This window comes from Platalea leucorodia (assembly GCF_965183815.1).
Source record: "Platalea leucorodia genome assembly, chromosome: 2".
In the NCBI taxonomy this organism is placed as follows: Eukaryota; Metazoa; Chordata; class Aves; order Pelecaniformes; family Threskiornithidae; genus Platalea; species Platalea leucorodia.
In genome coordinates, this window is record NC_138824.1 from 59,889,353 (window position 1) to 59,910,863 (window position 21,511).

Genomic DNA, 21,511 nt, shown 5'->3' on the forward strand with positions numbered 1-21,511 from the left:
GAAAATTAAGCAAAAGCTGTGTTAGGTGAACTACAAACCACTTAAAAGCTATAGACACCTTTCTATAGGCTCTATCATGTGAGCAATCTCATAAGGATTCTTGTGTATTCATAAAATTTTTGAAGTACAACAAAACGGTGCTTTGTTGAAGTAGTTCATATCTACTCAAAACTGGATTTCTAAAACTGTGCAGGTGTGACTGATTTTGCCAAATAGAACTGTAGCTGAAATACAGATCAGAAAAAAAAGGAAGGAGATAATGACTATGTATGTGCAATGTTAACATATGAAACGGTAAGATGCGGTTGGATTGCTGTGCAAACAGTCTCTCAGAGATTAGATAAAACCCAGAAGAAGAACAAAATACAAAGCAAGCATGCAAAAGATCTGGAACGCTGCAGATTCACAGACAGCTGGACATGTAAGTACAAAACCCCCAATCTGTAAATACAAATTGATTCCATCAGGTTTACTATACAGTACTTTAGTAGTAACAGACAGTTGAAAACAGCTTTCACTTAACAGCAAAATTAATTTTAGAGGGAAGATAATGGTGAAGTCTCATCCTGGAGAACAGCAAGAGAGGTATTATATTAAGGAGCTAAAATTTTCTTTGGCATGGTAAAAGGGGAGAACTGAGTTTGCCAACTTATTTACATGAAGTTTCACCATCCTGTGGCCAGTGCAATGATGTTTTGCACAGTCTACTTCTTACATAAACTTTTTTGTTGCTTTCTGGTATGCCTTCATATAAAGGTTTTATTCATCATGTTGAATCTGTGTATACAACAAATAAGAATAAACACAAACTGTACAATGCAGACAAACTCTTTGCATATATGTATGTAAATCTAGTAATACAGACCAACAGTTCTTTGATAGACACAACCTACTACATGCAGTTCATCCTCGTCATCCTCTTCCCATGCAACAGATGAGACGAGACAAAATTAAAGGGAGGAAACAAAGCACAAAGACCCCTTTGCTATGTTTAAACATATTGTAGAAAAAATATTTTTTAGGACATCTATTCATTGGATTAAACACACATATGGATTTAGCCCATAGAAACAAAACCAGAAAATAAGAAAAAAAGAATTGCTGTATTTCCAGTATGTATGTACTAACTAACTGCTTACAAAAATTAAATCTGGCCTTAATTATATCCCCCCAAACTGGTTTGCAGATCATAATTACCCAGGATCAAAAGTTTAAAGTTGAAAACAATACTTATGTATTCAGGCCATGAACCCAGAACCTCGTTGCATGGCTCAGCCAGGTCTCCAGCCCTGTCTCTCCCCAGGCTCTTACACTGGGAGAGTAAAAAGATGGCTGGATGGGACGTGAACATGTGTATTCCCTCCTCATGAACTCTTATGAAATTCGGGTGAGAGAGAAAGAGAACGTAGCCTTCAGCCGTATTATCTCACTCAAAATATTGTGAAGTGCTCCTCCTGTAGGAAAGCCTGGGGCCTTCTCTGGGACCCAGCAGACAGTACAACGTCAAGGCTGCTGCCTCCCATGGGTCCTCCAGATGCAGAGCAAGCCCCCAGCTCACCATGTGAGTTGCTTTGGTTTTGGTTTGTTTTCTCAGGGATGGTGCACAAATCCCACTGGACCAGGTGGGATGAGAAGGGTGCACCGAAGTTTATTTAATAAAGTATTGTTTTTCCCATGCACACATATTTAGTGCTAGCAGGCAAGGGCATAGTCTAACGCAAAATTTCTTTGCATTTTTATCACAGTATTAGAGTAGGTTTGTATTTTTATTCTCTACATGGATAGTGGGCTTCATGCTTAACTCATTCCCTCCCTAGAAAGACCCAACATCAAGTGTTAGCTTGCTGTTCTCGTATTACATACATAAACAAACAAGGAAGTCTGGCCTATGAAAAAAACAAAAAGTTTATCTAGAATTCAGCAGCTTTACAATAGCCTCCTTGAAGAGTGCACTAAATGTTGCTTATAAAAACAGAACACATTTGAAAACTAGCATGAAGAGTTCAGTCAGACTGAATCAGTTGATCAGCTGAGCAGACAGGGAGTTTAAAATAACCAGCGGTCTCTGTTAGGGACTTCAGCACAAAGATGTAATAAAACAAATTGCCAGAAATACAACGCTAAAAAAGGAATGGATGATTCCCTTTTTTTTGTCTTTAAATATCAAGGTAACGGCAAGAGGCCAAGAGAGCATTGCCACACAGTTTTTCAGACTGAGGTACAGTTTGGTCCTTGACCTTTCTGAGAAACAAATACCTTCTTAAGCATACAGAGAGTACCCATATTTTTAGTCATCTGAAAGCCTGTGGCTAAGTATGCAACACTTCAGTGGCATCTCTGTGGCATTCTCTAAATCTTCTCCCCCACAACATTAGTTTAATTGTTCACAAGTGACAAACTCAAGGTGTTAATCGTGTTTCTGGTAATATGATCCAAGGCTTCTTCAGTTTTATAATGTTTTTGATTTCTTCTAGGTTCATGTAGGAGAAAGTACAGCATACAGAGATCAAGGCAAGGCACCTTCAATCTACCAATTTGGTGGGCATATTATCCTAGGAAGCTGGGTGGATGTATGTACTGGGATATCAGTGAGATACATAGGACCGGACTTCGCATGCTTAGCTAAAAATAAAAATAAAGTTTTGTAATATGTCCAGTTTTAAAACTTTTTTTTTAAAACACCAGAAATATTAAACTATAATTTGTAACTACCCTTTGCATTGGTGCTGCAAAAAAGAACACAACAACATCCTTGCCCATGCTTTGCTAAGTAGGTGTGGGATTCAGCCAAAAATAACAATGGCATTAAGTTCAGTTCCTTAAAAACAGGAAAGGATTATATCTGAAATGGATTTAGGTAGCGCAATTCTGGTTAGTCTTATTTATTTTTTTAATTGGTGGTGTTTGTTTTTCAAACAATGAAGATTTAGTAGATGAAAAATGAGCCTTAATTCAGGCCTACAAGGCCTACAAAATTCTTTGGACCCACTTTCCCAAAAATGAGTGGGTCTTGCTCGCTGGGCAAGGCAAATGTTACCATTACCAGTAAGCCTGTGATATGTATAAAACACACACACAAAAAGAAACTATAGGGGGATGCCAAACACGCGTTTCAGAAAACTTCCTGTTGGTTGTGTTTGACACTCTTCCCTCCACTATAACGCCAACCTCAGAAGCACAGTATCTGTTACTAAAGAGTATTCACATTTAATCAATATTGTAAGCCAGAGACAACAATCCTATTCTTTATAGATATAATTTGTAGTAATAGATTTTTGAAGGCTTCCTGATTCCCTGATTGCTTTCAAAACTAAGCCACCGGCAACACTTAAGTTATAGAGAAACACAATCCCTGCAAAAGGTCACAGACAGTGGAGCGAGCAGCCTTATAAAAAAGGGAAGAAGAGAAATCCATAATAGCACAGGTTTACAGCATCTAACTAGAAATTACTTGATTATTTGTGTGCTACAAAATAGAACTTAAACACATGGATTTTGCTGAAACTGGACTCAAAAAGGGATTATGGGCAATTGTCAGCAGGCAAGGTATCAAGTGTACTTGTGAAGTATGTCATTCACATGAAGTGTCACAGTCACAGAAAAGATATTAAAAAGGCATTCCAATATCTGGTAGGGCATTCCATGGTCTGAGTTTAGCTGGTTCATCCAGGTGTCTTCTTGTTGTGGGTGGAGCTACATGTTGAGATTTATCCGCTTGCAACAACTCAGTTCAGAAACAGCAACGGGCAAGTCTGTGACTTGCCGCAAGCTGATCCACAGACACTGCAGAGGGGAAGTCTGGCAAGGATAAATCGCTCAACTGTACTCGGGACTCAGTAAGTCACAACACCTGTGAGGATCTGGCTATGTCGTCTTACTCTTGTTAACTGGTTTGCCGCCATTCATTATTGCAGATGCACTTGTGCTTTTACTTGGAGTTACCCCAGCCTTTGGCACTGTTTCTCCAATATCATGCAAAGACGGTTCTCGATACATGGCAACTGCAGGGAGAAAAGAGAAAAGGAGAGACAAGAATGTATCTCATTTAAGAGCTCACCTCAAAAGCGATTAATTTTCTACAATAACTGATATTGTAATATAATCCATGTTCCTCTTGCATGTGAGGGAAACTATTTACTTTGACAGACACTTGTTTTGCCTTACTGGTAGCTTTGCTTGACCCTCCAAATTTCTCACTTCTGTATCTGACTTAAAAACAGAGTAGGAAATTGTATGCTTGCTTGTTTAATGGAAACTATAGAAGCTTTGGAAATGAAAAACTACTGTTCTGTCTTTGCATGAGGCAGACACACAAAAATGTACGTATATACACCCCCCTTTGTATATATATACGCACCCCTTAAATAAATATTCTGCAGGTTTTTAGAAGTAAAATATGATGAGATAAGACAGATGGTGTTTAACAAATGGGATCATACAATACAGTTGTCTAGACTTAAGTGTTCTTTTTTAATCCTATGTTGCAAGACTAGGCTTCGGTCCAATTCTACAAAGCTATTTGTACATCTGTCTCCCAAATCTGAGGAGCTTGGCCATGATCTCTTCAGGTGTGTACTGAAGAAATGTCTAGGACAGTGCTGCGGAGGGTACGCAAGAGTTTTGGGGTTTTTTTTTGTCCTTCTTTCAAAAATTGTATGCAGTAGCCACTGACCTCCACTGAATGCAGAAGTGCAGAAAACTCCAAATTAAACTCTTAACTGAATTCTTAGAGGACTTAAAAGTTTGCCCCTGGGCTTCAGTCCCTATCTAACCACTTTAAATCCTTTGAGGAAAATACATGTGTTCAATTACACAGTCCCAGCATTAAGCTGCCTTAATGATTAATGCTCTTGGATAATTCAATTTCATTTTCCATGCCACTGAATCAGGTAATATTTCCACTTATACCTAACTTCACTAGCATTTATTTATATCAGAGCAACATTAAAAGAGATGTCAAAGCAGTCAAAGGAATTAATCATCACACTATGATTTTGGGACTGGCTGTGTGCAGCCACAGAGAGCACAATCCCTTCGTCCCTTGTTTAATTAGAGTAGGAGGCAGGAGCATCAAAGTACTGACCTTGATCTTCAATGGTGTGAAGTTTCATAATAAATATGAAGGGCCCCATAGCATCATTAACTAATCAAATACTTGTTCTAACATTTCCAATGACATAATCTAAATCCTGTCATGGCTTCTAAAAGTCTGAAATTAAATGTCTTCTCTAGAGTACATAGGGCTGGTTATGATCTATGTCTTCAGAGTGCCCCCATAACTGCGTTTAGGACACTTTGCTGATTAATTAAAAGAGCTTGATGAAATAACACCGTGACCTACAAAAATATTAAGTTGAATAACATGAGATGGAACTATAAAGTAAGGAATTATATAGCAAAGCTGTCATATTTGATGAGTCTCCTGGGCAATGTAAAGCAAGTTATTTCTAAGACTTGTTTAAGCTATTTGGATAGAGTCTGATCATCCCAACATTAATGAAAAAAGTCACTTCTTTCCTAATCCATATGAATTGACATTGCTTTTAAAAATGCACTGGCTTTGCCTCCCTACAATTCTTGTAATTTAATATATATATTTATATATATATATATATATATATATATATATAGGGATTGACATATAAAGTGTCAATGTTGTTGAGAGCTCATGAAAATACTGTAAGCTCTTGCAAGACGAGGGAAGCACTCATCAACCTGAGTTCAAGTATAAAGTTAAAACATAGGATTATTCAGACTCTTTCCTTAGGACGAAGCTCTAAAACATTTAACAAACTGATCCTTTAATCAAAAATTTTAAGTTAAAATGTTAAAAGAAATGGGACTGCTAGATAAATCATTACTCAGGTGTGTGTTTTCAGATGTTAAGTAATGAGATAATTTTCAGAATGACTGAGGCTATGTGTAGCAATAATATCAATGAAATCTGGAGTGCCATCAGGACAAGAAGCAAAAAGCAGCACAGGTTTATAAAGGCCTGCAGAATACACAGGGTAACCCAAAAGTTCCAAGATATAAATGAATGTGTTTTTCAGGGAATGTGTGACATCATTTAATGGGTAAGGTTAGTATGACTTTTATTTGCTTCTATCTTGGTTTAAAGGCCAACTTACACAAGTTATGTGCATTACATCAACTGGCTAAGTAATACAGTATGATTTATTTTATAAAGAGACCTTTGTGATTTGTATTAGAAAGCTTTTACTTTGAAATGCTGACATTTCATCCATTCCCTTTATAACTCCCAATTATCCTACAATATCCATTATTTCATTCTGCTTAATGAAAGGACTATTTTCTCACTGCAAGACTCACAACAGCTTTTGTCCCTACTGAGAGAATATTTTAAAAACAGCACAATGCACTTCCACAAAAGATTTCTTGCAAAATGACCCCTTAATCCCTGGAAAAAATGTTTTTACATATGCCCTTTCTAGCACCACTATGCCGAAGCACAAAACCACACCATGAATCCTGGGGACTGTCATTTGGAATGGCCCCTGTGCAGGGCACGCACATTCACAAAGGCTGTTTTGAAACCATTCCCTCTTCTTCTTACGAGATTTATAGGAGGACCTGCCAGTGATGGACTGAACCTCACCTTCCAATGGCTTGGGTAGAAAATGAGCTGCTGGTTTTGTTTTCTTCACTCTGTTTCCTTTCATGACCTGCCCTTCCTTGTTCAGCCCCAAGAACCAGGCCCTCCCGGACTCCTGTTGTCTGTAGAGCATGGATGAGTAGATTACATAATAATTTTCAAAAACAGATTCCTTGAATTTGCACTCCGGTGTAAAAAGTTCCTGTGGGAGGAAAAGTAAATGTTAAATGATATCTCTAACGTGCGGCTTCTGTTTTGTTAACTTACAAATACCTCTTGATAAGTTTAATATACGACTTATAATAAGGTTCTGCTTTGAGACCAGGAGATCCGTCTTCCTCTAGGTGACCTCCAGGTGAAGTTATTTCGCATCCCGTGGATGCCTCTGTTTTCCCATCTGTGCAACAGGCATAGCGTATTTTCAAAATAGAGGGGAAGCGGCACAGGCATAAAACCATTACTGAAAATACAGGCATAATTATTATTGTGCATTTTTCTGATAAGATATCCTTTTAAAGATTAAGAAGGTCTATGCTAAAATAGCATTAATGAGAAAACAGTTGTTCCCTTTTAGCATACTAAAAGCAACAAACTCCCTCTGTGGTTTATAACGACTAATATTTGATGCTTAAAAATGCTGCCACCAGCATATTAAAATATATATAATTTCCTAGAGTCCGCATGGCCTGAAACACCACAGGAAAACACTATTTTGATGTACAAATTTCCATACAAAGAAAAATAATTCCTACTGACACCCTCAGCATTCATCCCAAAACTGGAATGCTTTTCAGAAGTCACATTCAGTAACAGAGCAGTTGTCCTAAACTCTTTACTAAGGTTAACCTAAGCACAAACTTCTGTAGCCCAGTAGCCAAATAATAATTTAAATATATATATATTTTTAATAACACAATTAACAGTAACAAAATAAACAGTGTGAACATATATTGAGACAGAGTTTACCAAAATCCTTTGAAAAAACCCAGCAAGTTAATAAGCAAATAAAATTACATTTAAAATATCACGAGAAAATAAGATTCTGTGTGAATGTGATTTTCTGGCTTTGGACCCATCTGCTGAAACCTGTGGAAGATATAAGACATAAAAGGAGGTGGTAGATGTGGGAAAGTGGAAAGTAGCTTGCTAAGCTTTCAGAGCACAAAGTTCTCAGCCCTGAAGCCTCTTTTTTATATTTCCTTCAGTTACCTTTCCCAAGAAGTAAAAATCTGGAAATGTCATATATTTTCACTTTTCCATTCACAGTAATTTTCTTATTTTTTTTCTTTCATTTCTTTTTGCTCCTGGCCCCATGCAGTACTGAGTTAACACGCAGCAGGTAACATGTTTGCAGGGTCTCCATGCCATCCCCAGCTGCCTATATAGTGTAAGAATTTCACAGCTGTTTCTGTCACAGATTTCCTTTCTGGAAATCAAAGTCCTTGAAGACACAGTTCCCCATACCAGAAACCACAGATGAAGTACGTTTCCGAATCTGCACTAACTGTCATTTAGTGCATAACCAAGTTCTCCTAATGTTATGTATTTGTATTGCCATGGCTTAAGTTACCACCTGTAAGCAAAGCCGTCTTAACAGATACCAGGCATATGATTAGCTTTCTCAATTATGAAGTAACTTTTAACCTCAAATAAAAAGAATTAGTGTATTTTATCCAGCAACAGACTAAAAGCGGTTGCTGCAGCAGCTGGGAAATAATTTGTGAACCTGCCCTAAAATAGGTTGCTTTGTCTCTGTGAGCAAGTACACTTAGTGTCCATAGGTCACGCTCATTTACAGGGTGCAAAAAATATTCTCTGACGTGTGCAATGGCCATCTTTTTGCACTACCACTTCTTTGCCACCTATGTGCACAGCTGTATTTATATACACATGCAGAAAGAGAAATACAGCCTGTACTACAGGGGTGGAAAACCAAGGACAGGAAATACCTTAACTGCACCTTCCCCTTTGCCACGGGGCTTTTTCCTCTCTCTGTTCCAAGCCTTTCAGACATCTGTTGTTTGTGTTACTCTCTTTTCTCCTCCACTGATTTCAAATCACAGTAGGGCTCAAGGAGACTCAAAATAAAACCAGAAGGCAGGGTGGCATGCTAGAGGGAATGCCTGTTAAAGCCTAGCGCAAGCATTTACATGCGAGTCATGTTCCTCGGCTATTGAAACAGCAGATGCTAATCAGGCAATGCCTACACAGCTCTCCTTATTACCTGCTTCGCTGCAAGTGCTACCCCCTGTGTTCCCCACTAACTTTTACTTCCCTGTAAAGCTCAATTACCATAAACACCACTTCTTAGCCAATGCCCACTTTTTGCTATAAACAAAAGCTGTTTGTCATTCCACGCTCCTCCGTACTAGAGATGGTTGGCTGCCCGTAAACGCTATTTGTGTGTTTTCCCAAACAATATCCATTAGGATCCTGAACCAAGATTCCTTCAAATCATATTCCACCTCTGAATCAGACCTGGATGTTTCTCATTTCTTTGGCACATACAGCAGTGTTTCTGACAGCCCGCAGCATATGAAGCAGTAGGTATTTACTTTACTGAGTCAAAAAACTGGATGTCAATACAAATACTTGGCTACTCCTAGATGCAGACTGATAGACTGGACAAACTGGCATCATTATTATTTTTTAGTTATGAAAAGCATAGTAATAATCTGCTAATTTGTTTTGGCATACGAGAAAGAGCCAAACCTCAATACTGTATTCTGCCCGAAAGTACTACAGCTGACCTACTCCAGATGCCTGGGTAGTGTAACAGCTTTGGATAGCTTTGCATTCACTCAGTATATTAGGATGCAATTCTGCCTGGGACAAACTCTGAATCAAAAAGTCACTTAAATATATGTTACATTAAAGCAGGCTAATAGTTTTACCAATGTGGAGAGTATTCATGAATGAAAATTAGGCGCCTGACGATGACTATGCTGAACTGCAGCCGCCAGTTGCTCTGAGGAAAGAATTACTCAGAAAGGGCTTCTGAGATGGGCGCCTTCCCTGGGGCTCAGGTGGAAACTGAATATTTCTAAGTTAAGAGTGATGTCTAAAGCTTTGCCTCAGACACCATCTCAACTGGTGAGCACCTATATTTTCTCCAGTAAAGCAGCCATGACACCTAAAATGCCGTTTCTGCACGTACCTAGGCCAAATCTAGATCCGTATACCTAAGACTTAACCCAGTAATAACTCTCAGAAAATTACTAATGTGCTAACAGCACCGACTTTAAGAAAAATCAGCCACAGCTGACCTTATTCAAATCCGTTGCTGGAGGGAAAGGCAGTACAATGTCATCTTATAAGAGAAACTCAATGGTGAGGGCACTCCCCTAGGCTACCTGCCTATCGGTATCCAACCTGAAGGAATCCAAATCTGCATCTGGCTGACATGAATCATTTAGATCTTCCCTGCAAGAATGACTTTTTGGGTTTTGATCCCAGGACAGTTTTTACATTTTGAATTAGGAAGCGAATGAATAAATTGCAAAACCAGACATGACTTGCAAACAAGAACTTGTGCTCAGGATTTCTCTTCCAAGGTCAGTGCCCAGATTTAACCTGTAGTCTTATATAAAAGGTGGTTTTCTCCTGTCAAAGCAACATTTGAAAAATAAAGTATATACCAGCTGTCAATTTCCAAAACCCCAGGAGTGGGTTTTGGCTGTAAACTGCAATCTGATACAGCTTCCCGGGTCCTAGAGAAGTGAAGGATATATTAAATTGCACCTTGCTGAGAAGAATTTTCACTTGGATATTTTCGCCAGCTTCCCATCAAGCTTTTGCTTGATGTGAGTCCTATTTGGAGATGTTTTAATTCTCCTGGTTGCTGTAGCATTAGTAAGTATCACAACACACAGGTTATGGCTTCAACCTCTTGGAATCAAAAAGTTCTGTCACTGGAGAGTTCTTAGTTTTGGGGTCCACACCAGTGTTGCCAAAACTCAGCACGGTAGTGTTACATCATAATAGTGGAGCCTTAGCTCATGGAGTCATGTGGTGGAATCTACTTTCACTTAAGAACAAAATACAAATGAAATGAAGGAAGAAGAGCCATTATCCACTCTCAAACTTAGGAGTGCCTGAATGAAGGAGCTCAGATTACCTGTGTTGTCAACATGGAGATACAAGGATTGTTGAAAAGCAATTCAGATGACAACTGAGATGAATTCCCTACCAAGTAACGTCTTTCTGTCAGTCAGAGGCTGAAGTCTGACATGATTTATGGTTGGATTTGATGATCTTAAAGGTCTTTTCCAACCTAAATGATTCTATGATTCTAAATGACTCTATGATGAAGCTAGGCCTCCATGCTACTCAGTAATATGGCACACTAGCAAAAGGCTACAGTTCAAAATCAAAGTACAGCAAACTTTACTGCCCTACAAATCATGGAGTAAATGAAAATATTTGAATGAGTTATCAGATTAACTTCCAATTGCTGGGCTTTCACAATTTAGTCTGTTCAATTTAGATAGTTTTAATAAAGTTGCACATATCCATTTGTAGCCATGGTCTTTCACTTAAAATAATCCTCACAAAACATGGAGTTTTTCTACTACAGCTCTCAGAAATAAGAAATAATTATGCAGCTATGGACAAGACACTTATGCTGCAAACCACAGGGTTGCAAAGTAAAACCTAGCATGACAACACAGCTAGCCATACAGCTTCTAGATATTGTTTAAAAATTACATGAACACCTGCAATTTTAAACTATACCTCTGTTCAGTAAATCAATCGATAATGAATTGTTAGGGCTGAAAAAAAATTAACCTTCCACCACACACCATTAGGGAGAGCATAAGACCATGGCTCTACCACAGTCATCAAAACAGGCAGGTCCAAGGACAAGGGCTCCTACAAAAGTTGCCTATCTTCTACTCCTGACCCTTCAAGTCTCTATACATTTGGTTTTTATTCTGAAATATAGGAAAGGAGGGTATCATTCTATTTACAGCTCACAGAAGTGATATAGCTAGCAGTCAGCCTCTTGAATTGTAGCCAGCAGCAAATAAGAAGGCAGTGGATTCTCCTGGAGATGGGCACAACGGGACTCGTTCATCACAACCGGCAGCAAAAGCCCAGCTGCAGGCTGAACTAGCTACAGCTTCTCCATGATGCCAAGCAGAAAACACAACTGCAAGACAAACTCAAAGAGACTGCCAGGCGAGGAACAGCTAGTCTAATCAAGCACAGTAAAAAAAACTGATTACTGATCCCTTTCAGAACTCAAGACCAGTTGAAAATAATCCTGGTTTAATACTATTTATTATTTGTACGTAGAAGTCCAGGTTATGGAAGAGGACCCCAGTGCTTTGGAAGTACAGACCAAGTGGAGTCTGCCTGATGTGAACACCTTTCAATCCTAATAGAGCTTGATATAGGGTCTAGAAAAACCCAAAACGTCCGAGCAATGATATCGGCATGCTAGTAGCTGATTATTGAACATTTTTGTAGGAATGATGACAAAGGATTTTTAAGGAGAGACTGAAGAAAGGACAACACTAGCTCTGTGGAGGCTTACGGGAGACTTCTGTGAAGTGAGAAAAGCAACATAGAGTCAGCCCAGAGGTATTTTGGGGGTTAGAGGCTAGCAACATAGGAATGAAAAGGAGGAAGTGACATTTTAATAGTGGATAGAAAGGTTGGAAATGACTCATGAAGAAGGGCCTTAAAACTGAAAAGAGGCAGTGTGTGTTAATGAGAAGGCACTCAAAAGAGAAGAGAAATACAGTTAAAATAATGAAGCTGGGAAATGAACTTTGTGGCCGACTTCTGAACGGAGATCGTGGGGGTGGCACTGTATTTCTCGGTGCAGGAGGGGAGGATGCTGGAGTAATTGAGGTGTGAAATGATGAGATCCCAGAAAACAGCTGCAGTGTAGCAAGGTCAAAAGGCCATATCATAGACATATTTATGCAGCAAGATCTGTAAGAGCTGGAGGCTTCACCTGCACATGAGAACTGGAAAATACCTAAATTGATATTTCTCTGACTTGCTGCACATTGAATTAGATGAGTTAGACTACCTTCTTACAGTATACCTATTTGACAAATGCTGGCGTAAGAGAACAAAAAAGAATTACTCAAGAATTACCACCCGTAGCACCAAATTTTTCCAACTCTTAAGCTGGCCAAAAGGCTACAGTTCAAAATGATCTTGTTCAAGAGTTCCTCTTCAAATTGCAGAAAACCCAGCAACACACGGTTAGGTACTTCATGGATTAAAGAGAGATTGATATTATGTTTCGTGTATGTTCAGAAGACATTTAGCTGATCTGGGCCTAAAAGGCCCCTAATACAAACATAGTTTTTAAACATAAAAACAAGAACACACAAAGTTGGCAGTATTTTCTATGTGCAAACTGGCCGAGTAAGATACCGAGGAGCAGGAGGCTTTAGCTGCCATATTACAAACCTTGCAGTGACTTTACTAACAAAGCTTCAAAATAAAAAGCAGTAATAGCTGAACTTACCAATCCTACAGACGCCCCATGAAAGCAGTAAATGCTCAGAAGTCTGTTCATATACTTTCCACAGTCTTCAGACAGAAAATTTCCTTAATAGACTACAACAGTCAGAGAACACCAACACTGGCTCTCCAGAGCTAGTGTTATTTCTGTTCTGTTATGTTCCTAACACATGGACTTAAAACACAAAAACAAAAACCAAACAAAAAACCCCCCACAGGACTTGATATAATGCAGATAAAAAACCAGGGATGATTCTTGCTGGTTAAAGAATCACTGAGAGTGCAGTAAGGATGTCAGCGTGTAAAAGCTAAACTTTTAGCCATAATTCCTTTCTCTCATTTTTTACTTTTTAAAAAACCCAAAGATGTGACTATCACTGCTTGTAAAAAACAAAACACAACTTTTGACTACATTTAGGCAAACGTAAGTGTAAATCAATGGTCTTGCAAATATTAGCACTTAACTGGGATGCTAATTAGCAGGGATATGTCTGGTAATATTAATAATGCAGCAATTCTTTTATTCATGTACATTCCTGAGTACCTAAAATAAGGTCATGAATAAAATCCACATAGCATACATAAAGACAAACTAACAAAAAATAGCTTGGACAGATTTCTGTGTTTAAGATGGTATTGATCGCAGCCCAAATTTGGCTTCATTTTCTGTCCAGATTGAAAGAGAACATAAACCAGCTTGGATTACAAAAACTTCCTTGTTTCATAAGAGAAAGGTTGCTTTGCTTACAACTAGCAGCCATGGTCATATTAAACTATAATTGATTAAAGGCAATAATATTTTGTATGGAAAGCAGTGCACATACTGATCACTTCCATAAACTTACCATTTGCAAGACTAAATAATGATGTCAGATAAAAGCATATTTTAAATAATAACTTCAAGAATGATCCCAAATTACTACTTATATACACTAGCCAGGAGAAGTCCTATGTATCTCTCTCTTCATCCACATAGAAGTTAGTATTATATTCCAAGCAGTGCTCAGGTATTTATTTTCTTTTGATGGATACCTACAATTCAGTCATCAACTCAGTGGGACATGGCTGAATAGAACAAAATTTCCTTGATATAAGCGTTTCTGATATATGTTATTTAAGGTTGTACAGTTTGACTCCAAAAGTGAACTAATGTTTTTGAAATGGGGCCCGTCATGCAGATCTGAATCATGACTCTCACATTAGGAGTGAGCGAATCAAGGTTGTTTAAATTCAAAAACATACAGAAGAAGGTTTGGGGGAGCAGCCTGGAAAAGGTTACTAATTTTTAAAACTGTCTTTATGGCATTTATGTGCCAAAACTAGAATACTTCAACAAAAGTTCAAGAGAAGAACTGCTAAAAAAGTGTTGCCTCACCTGAATAAATAAAGCAAAATGAATTTTAGAAATAGTAGCAATAAGCCAAATTTGTAACTATGGGTTTCGAATGGGCTGCAGCCCACCGACAGCCATCACACATTACAGCATGTGGTCAAGTATAATATCCTCCTTCCTCCCCACAGACATATAAAGGAGGGTGAGGTTATTTTTCTGCCTCAGTCCCGCTCTGAACTTTCACAGAAATGTGTATTTTTCGGCTTGAGTACATCCTTGGCTTTAAAGGAAACGCAGCCAGAATCCTTGTACCAGTGAAATGAGATATTCTTTCTCCAAGACCACAATCTCCTCCCCACCTAATCCTCAGCACACAGCTTCCCTTAAGATTTAAATTTGCAGTAAAAATCTGCGTTAAGGCTTCAGCTTAAACACCAACTATAACTCCTTCCTGTATCAACACAGAAAGACATCTTTTATCTCCTGTACAGCATCTGTGATTAAAGAAATCCAGTATCAATAAGAAAGGCACACGCCCCAAGGCATGACTAAGAGAAATTGCGTGTGTGGTAGGGAATATTTTCTTCCACTACTGTTATGGGGTGTTTTGGAGAAGAACGTGAGTAAACCAGCCTATCTTTCCTGGTCGCTTCCACTCAGAATAGCCATAATTCATCAGCTTGTAGACAGCACCAGGTTCTCAGCTAGAAAAGGTCAGTGCCAAGGGAAAAATGGGACAGCACTAAATTAAGAGCCTGAAAGGAAGGATTTAACAACAGAGCTGTAGAAACAAACCACGGTGGGCTGGGGAAGAAATTCTCATCCAGTCGCCCATCAATCCACCGTTCTGTCCCTGGATGAATAATGCAGGAGGAATACAGAGTGCTCTCAGATATAGACCAAACTTTTCCAAATGACAGCAGAATTTTTGACACAATTTTATCCAGACACTTACAGTCATTACTGTAGACAACCTTCTGTAATCCAAACGACTCAAATAATATAAACTATCAAGAAAAGAGGCAAAATACTTATTAAAACGACCAAGTACCCCAAAAGAACCAAGGAGGATGACTTTCTTACCATTTACCACTAATGAAATCTCTGCTCCTCTGCAATACACTGAAATGTTGGATAAAGAAAACTGATTCCAGTTTTTGCCACTGCATGACTGGTATATTAGCATTAATTAGCTACTATTGTGCAATGTCAGATGGGATGGTATATTTTCATATATATGGTGTTGTTACATAGTATTTGCAGACCTCCCTGAGTATGATAGTATGACACGTCCGTAACTATCTACAAATGCAAAAGTAAAAATAAATAGATGCAAATTCAGAGGTATTTTGTAAGGTATACTTTAGACTCTCTCAGTTCTACATGTTCCTTCCAAAAAATGTGTGAATTTATGAAAGTTTTAAATGGGTGTCATTTACAAGCTGAGAAGCTAGAAAAAGTTGCAAAAACAAGTTATAAGAAGTAGCCTACTTTAGTGTACTCTTTTTTTATTTCTTTTTTCTTTACAGTTTTGAGCTTGTTTTTCTGCTTGCAGCCTTCTTTTATGACCTCTCAGTGCATGAATTATACCACCTAAAGAATCTACTATTATAAAAGACAGGGGCTGGAATGAATAAAAGTCAATTAGGGTAGGTTAATTACATGAACTTCTTGCTAATGTCTCTTTGTCATCCTTTTGCTGTTTTACACTGGGTGTTCATATGAAGAACATGAGAGGCAAGCCCAGAGGAACCTCAGTCTGAGGAGACTAACGCAAGGCAAAACCATTCTGTAATGAATGTAATCAGTTCTCTGAGAAAATGCATTAGCTAAATCTTCTCTTAGTTTCGTAACTCAAATGAGCTGCAGTTGACCACTGAAGGCTGGGAAGTAAAGGGAACAGAGACCACTTTCAGACTGTTTTTACTTAAGTCTTGTAATACAGCAAATACATATTTTAGAAGAAAAACAGCAATTCTTTGCTTCCTTCAGTGTGCATCTTTTTGCTCAGCTTTGTCCTTCAGCCACAGTAGCACCGCTGTAAATATTCAACAGGTTTTTCCCATTTCCTTCCAAAGCAGCTTTCACATAGGAAGACAAAGGGACCTAAATCTGTTCTCTGTTCTCCTTCCTCCTCTCCTTTTCCAATGAGAAGGTAGAAAACGATAGGCGTCAAATCTTAAAGATGGCCAAAACCTGACAGGCTGACAGACTCTTAAATATTCTGTACTGTCTCCTGTTATGCATTTTCATTCTTTCATAGAGATGGATGTCTACAGCACTGTTTCACTTAAACATAAAAAGTCAATACACATATGATGGGACATCAACGGAGTGCTGCCCCCCACATAATGTCTGTCCAGAAAAGGTAACACAGGAGCAAAGTTGCCTGTCCTGAAATTAATGAATATAAACAAAAATTCTAAATTTCTTGTTAGTATTTTGAAATGCAAGTGCAGAAAATATTTTTATATATATATCTCATGCAAATAGTAATTTTCACTAAAAAAGCCTCTTTTCACTTAATATATTTCAGTTCATCCAGAGATCTAAAAATATTTTCCTGTTATCATTTAATTTTCACAGCATCTATATAACTGTTACTTCAAGTATCCATTATCAGAAGAATCTTAAACTACAGAGATTCACACCCAAACATTCAAAAGCTGTATACTGAATCAATACCAAAGACAAAAGAAAATCCATTCTGTCTCCTGTTTTAACTAAACAATTAATGGGATATAAAATGTCAGCCACTGAAAAGTATTTTTGGAATGGCATCACACTGTTAACCAGTCAGAAGTAGCAAAAAGAAACAAGTCAGACATTTTTGCATTTATCATTATATGTTAAAAAAGCAGAAACTTAATGTATCTCATTACATAGGAGATGATTACATCCAACTCCTAACACACACTCAGCAGTAATGCTTGTTTTTGTTATCGGTGGGTAACAGAAGGATGATTATAGGTACATCCTGATGCTCAGATAAAGTTCCTCTTTTAGTAATGAGCTCATAAAGGTTGATTATGAACAATGTGAATATATAGAAGTCTGGCAAAGCCCATAATAGTATAAAAATCAGAGTGGTAGCAAAGGATTAGGGCTTTTTATTTGCCTCAGTGTTACAATATACATTGCAGAACTGAAAAAAATGTTTGGAAATAGTTTTACCAAATAGTGTTCATAACAACAATAAACAAAGCAAGATTTTTATCCGTAGCTGCTGGCAACTTAATGATAATCAATGCCACTACTTGCTCAAGGTGTGAGAAATCTGACAATTTCCCACAAAAATCAGTTAGCCCCTTGCTCTCAAGCCTCTACCTAACTCATTGTCTATTATAGCATATTCCTATAGCTGTCCTGTGGAAAGTCAAAACTTAATATTGCATGAATAAAAACATATTGATCCTAGAACAACTTCAATCTATTCATGAACAATCCTGATGAATAACGAGATGTACAAATATCCAACTTTTAGCCCTTCTAATCTGCACCTGAGGAATGCAGACTGCAAAAGAAAAAAAAATCTTTTTTTTTTTGGCATCTACAGTACTCTAATGGGAGGACTAAGTCCTCTATATTCCCTTACTTTCCAGCAGAATTCATTATACCATACCACACACACAACAGTTTTTGTAAAGAGGCTCAGCTGTGGTGAATGCATTTCAAAGAAACCAATGAGGTTTTACTCAAGATTACGGTTGCTTTTACAACTGCTTGGAAGTGAATATACATCACCTATGTTCCTGAGAAATGGAGGATCTTCCTCTTTGCCAACATGGCATTAAAAATGCATTATCTATTGACTTGAGTAGCTAATTGCAAAGATAAACTGAGCTAGAAAACATATATTACTATTGAACTGTGTATAAAAACAATTGGAGGCATAGGATCAGGGTCAAAACTACAGCCTACTCAAAAGAGTAAGTTGATCTGTAACCCACCTTCAACTGGCAAAGGAAACACAATCAATACACATATTAAGGTGTTCCCTACTACACCATCTGTAAGAAGCAGGAGCAAACTGCTGAATGCAAGGAAAAGACTGTTTTAAGGTCTTACAAACAGCCTACTGATTTCTAAAGCAAAAAGCATGGAGGTGAAAATACCAGGTATTTTGATTTCCAAGTCCATTGGAAGCACAATTCTTCACTGGTTCACCAAAGCTGAGGACAGTTTTTCATATCTTTCTTTCACAAGGAAGGTATGCATCAAGCCACACACACAAATGCTGAACTGCAAGGGATAATTCAGAAAGGCTGGAAACAGGCTGAACTTCAGTCGGTGACTTGATTACCCCCAGCTGATGCCTGGTGATGGCCTCTGAAATTACCTTGATCTCAGCTGCCTTTTCAGAGTGCAATTACTTTACCTGTGGCTTATGAGCCCTAATTTATTACTTAGTCCCTGGCTCTGTAGACCCCAGTGGTCCTTGATAACTCATGTAACTTTCCTCTTACACCTTTTTTCATTGCTTATAATTTACCTGAAGAGTTTTGGGGTTGTTTCCTGTATTAACACTCCTGTTTTCTCCTTAGCCATGGCCGTGAGCCTATGCTCGAGACTGTACCTATTGCTTGTGGCTAGAATGTCCTCCTCACCCTTCGTGCCCACATCCTGGCTCCAGCTCTGGCCCGGGGCTTTTCCACAAGCAGGGAACTTCAGACGAGAGGACGCACACACTCATTCATACTCGCATCCTCTCACCCTACAAACTTACTCTAAACTTCAGCATTGTGGCCAAAGGCAATGGAGATACATCCCTAGATTACCTGCCCACGGAATAAGTTCACCAAAATTTCTGTACTTGGTGTTCAGATGATATCCCTTCCTGTTATTCCTCCCCACTGGTTCTTTTATATTCTTTTTTGTTAATTTGTATTTACATGGCTGTCTTCTTTTCTGTACATGCCCAGGTCTCACAGACATTAAGAAAACCCACCAAAGCAAAATAAAACAAAAGAAAGTAACAGAATCAAAAAAAGATCTAGCAAGTTCGTTATTTTGAGAGAAGCTTGGAGCGGAAAAAAAGAAAAAAAATCTCAGCAAGGAAAAGAAAAAGGTGTCCCACCACTAGACCATGCCTTAATTCCTCCAGAGCAAAGTTCCTTGTAGTTACTTTTCCTAGATACGCAAACTAATTCATTGACTGCTGTCACATTGTCAAGCACTGGCTACGCTTTTGTAAGATTGTACCACCTTACTTACAAGGTTGTGGGATTTTTTGTATTTGTTGATCTAGTTTCCATTTTTCTTGTCCATTTCCTTCAAGTCTTTCAAGAACCTTTTGAACTGTATTTTCTCTTTCGTTCTCCCACAATAATCAAACCATCAGCATATTCAAAATGTTGCTACAGGCCATATGAACTCCTTTTTCTTGAGAATGTCACAATGATTGTATGCCTGTTTCCATGCCCACATATGCTGAGGAATGTATCTGTTTACCTTGACCTTAAACTGCCATCAAATAGGGCAAAGATTTGACTTCCTGCTTATACTTTCATCCTTTGAGCTATAAACACACAACTCTCACCCTCAGCTTTATCTGGATTTCCAGTCTCTCCCACTGTGCCCCAAAGGCACTGCATGGCACGCATTCGTAAAATGTATCAGAACTGCGTATAGGCTTTGCTCTTATTCCTATTGAATTAGTTCAGTAGGTAAGTTCTTAAAATTAAGAAAAGATGCAGATAAAGCACCTATGTTTACACTTAAATTTCTGTTCCATTTGTTTACCTTTCTTTTAGCTTCCACCTTTCACAGTGGTCCAGATAGATAACAAGCAATCCCATGTAAGCCTGTGGATAAGTCTATTTTTCAGTACTTCAATCATCACAACTGAATTTGGTCCTCATGCTTGTATAAATACAGAAATAGAGATGGATGTGTTCTTTTTTCCCCAAAAATTCCCTGTGCTGCTGCCTTTGTATAGTCAACAGGTGATTTTTTTTCTTGTTGCTCATAATTCCTTACAAAACATGATTTTCAACTATGTCCTCATCAAAAGGAAAGTTAAAACAAGCAGACTTGAAGCAGGCAGCCAGAAAAAGAGACATCAGATTTGATGAATTTTTTTTTCCTTTTTTTTTCTCTTCTTTTTTCCACAAAAGCATTTGCACCTGTTTAGAGGGGGCAGGGAGTGAAAGACAAACACCATGCATATGATTCACAAATATGTTTCACCATATGGAAGAAAGATGGACCAGAGAAAAGGGAACTTATTTTTCCTGTTCTGCAGTATTTTCTAATTTATTTTCAATAGAGTTGAAATACATCTCTCATTTGCAGAAAATATGACAGGACAAGACGGCATTCAATAGATACATCAGTACCTAAATAAAATACTGTACAGGATCTTTGGAATGAAGGAATCAATTGTGTAGATCTGTGTAATAAAAAATACATTTCTTCCATATGGAACCAGAATACATTAAATATTGCGGTAGCCTTTAACTCGGAGGTTTAGATACACAAGCTCCACTAAAGAGGCGAGCAAATATGACTTTTCAGCTGGGACTGAAGCAGTTGGTTAGACTCAATGAGTGTCAGGGCTGATCTCACCTGTGCTAACTCGCAATGGCCCAGAGGGACTGCCAGACTACCGCATCTCTAACCATGCCCACTGCCGCACTGGCACGCTCCTTATAAGAAGGGGCAAGCCTATAGAAGTGGCTGTTTCCACAGTGGAATAAAGTGTAAATGAGAAACACGCTTTCTGTGTCCTTGATCTCCAAGAGCCAAAGTAAGGACGCAACACAGACACAGTTCAAAATGCATAAAAACAATGATTTGTGGAAGAACAAATGAAAGAGTGGACAAAGAAAGGGAGCTTTGACTGCAATAAATGGAAGATTTTCCAAACAAAATATTTTCTGTGTTATGCTGCCTTGTTTTCTTTCTTCTTCTTTTTTTTTTTTTTTTTTTTTAAAGAGAAATTTAGCTGTGAGTTTTAACCTATCATCAGTGGTATTTCCTCAGGACTGTGTTCATCGCACTTCCATTCCTTTGCAAGGATTTTTGATAGCTACTGAAAAAAAGCACTGAGTTTAGGGACTATTACCTATTATTCT

The 21,511-nt window shown here is 38.2% G+C and overlaps 1 protein-coding gene across 3 annotated transcripts in view; it reads right to left on the reverse strand.

The window, feature by feature from the left end:
- Positions 1–3,864: 3,864 nt before the first annotated feature.
- Positions 3,865–21,511, reverse strand: part of FGF14 (fibroblast growth factor 14) — a gene marked incomplete at both ends in the record, with an annotated part of 406,449 nt that continues 388,802 nt past the window's right edge. For all 3 annotated transcript variants that reach the window (XM_082330759.1, XM_082330757.1, XM_082330758.1), the window contains 2 exons: positions 3,865–4,001; positions 6,620–6,818. In XM_082330759.1, the coding sequence (XP_082186885.1) occupies positions 3,865–4,001; positions 6,620–6,818 (336 nt within the window). The remainder of the gene's footprint in view (positions 4,002–6,619; positions 6,819–21,511) is intronic.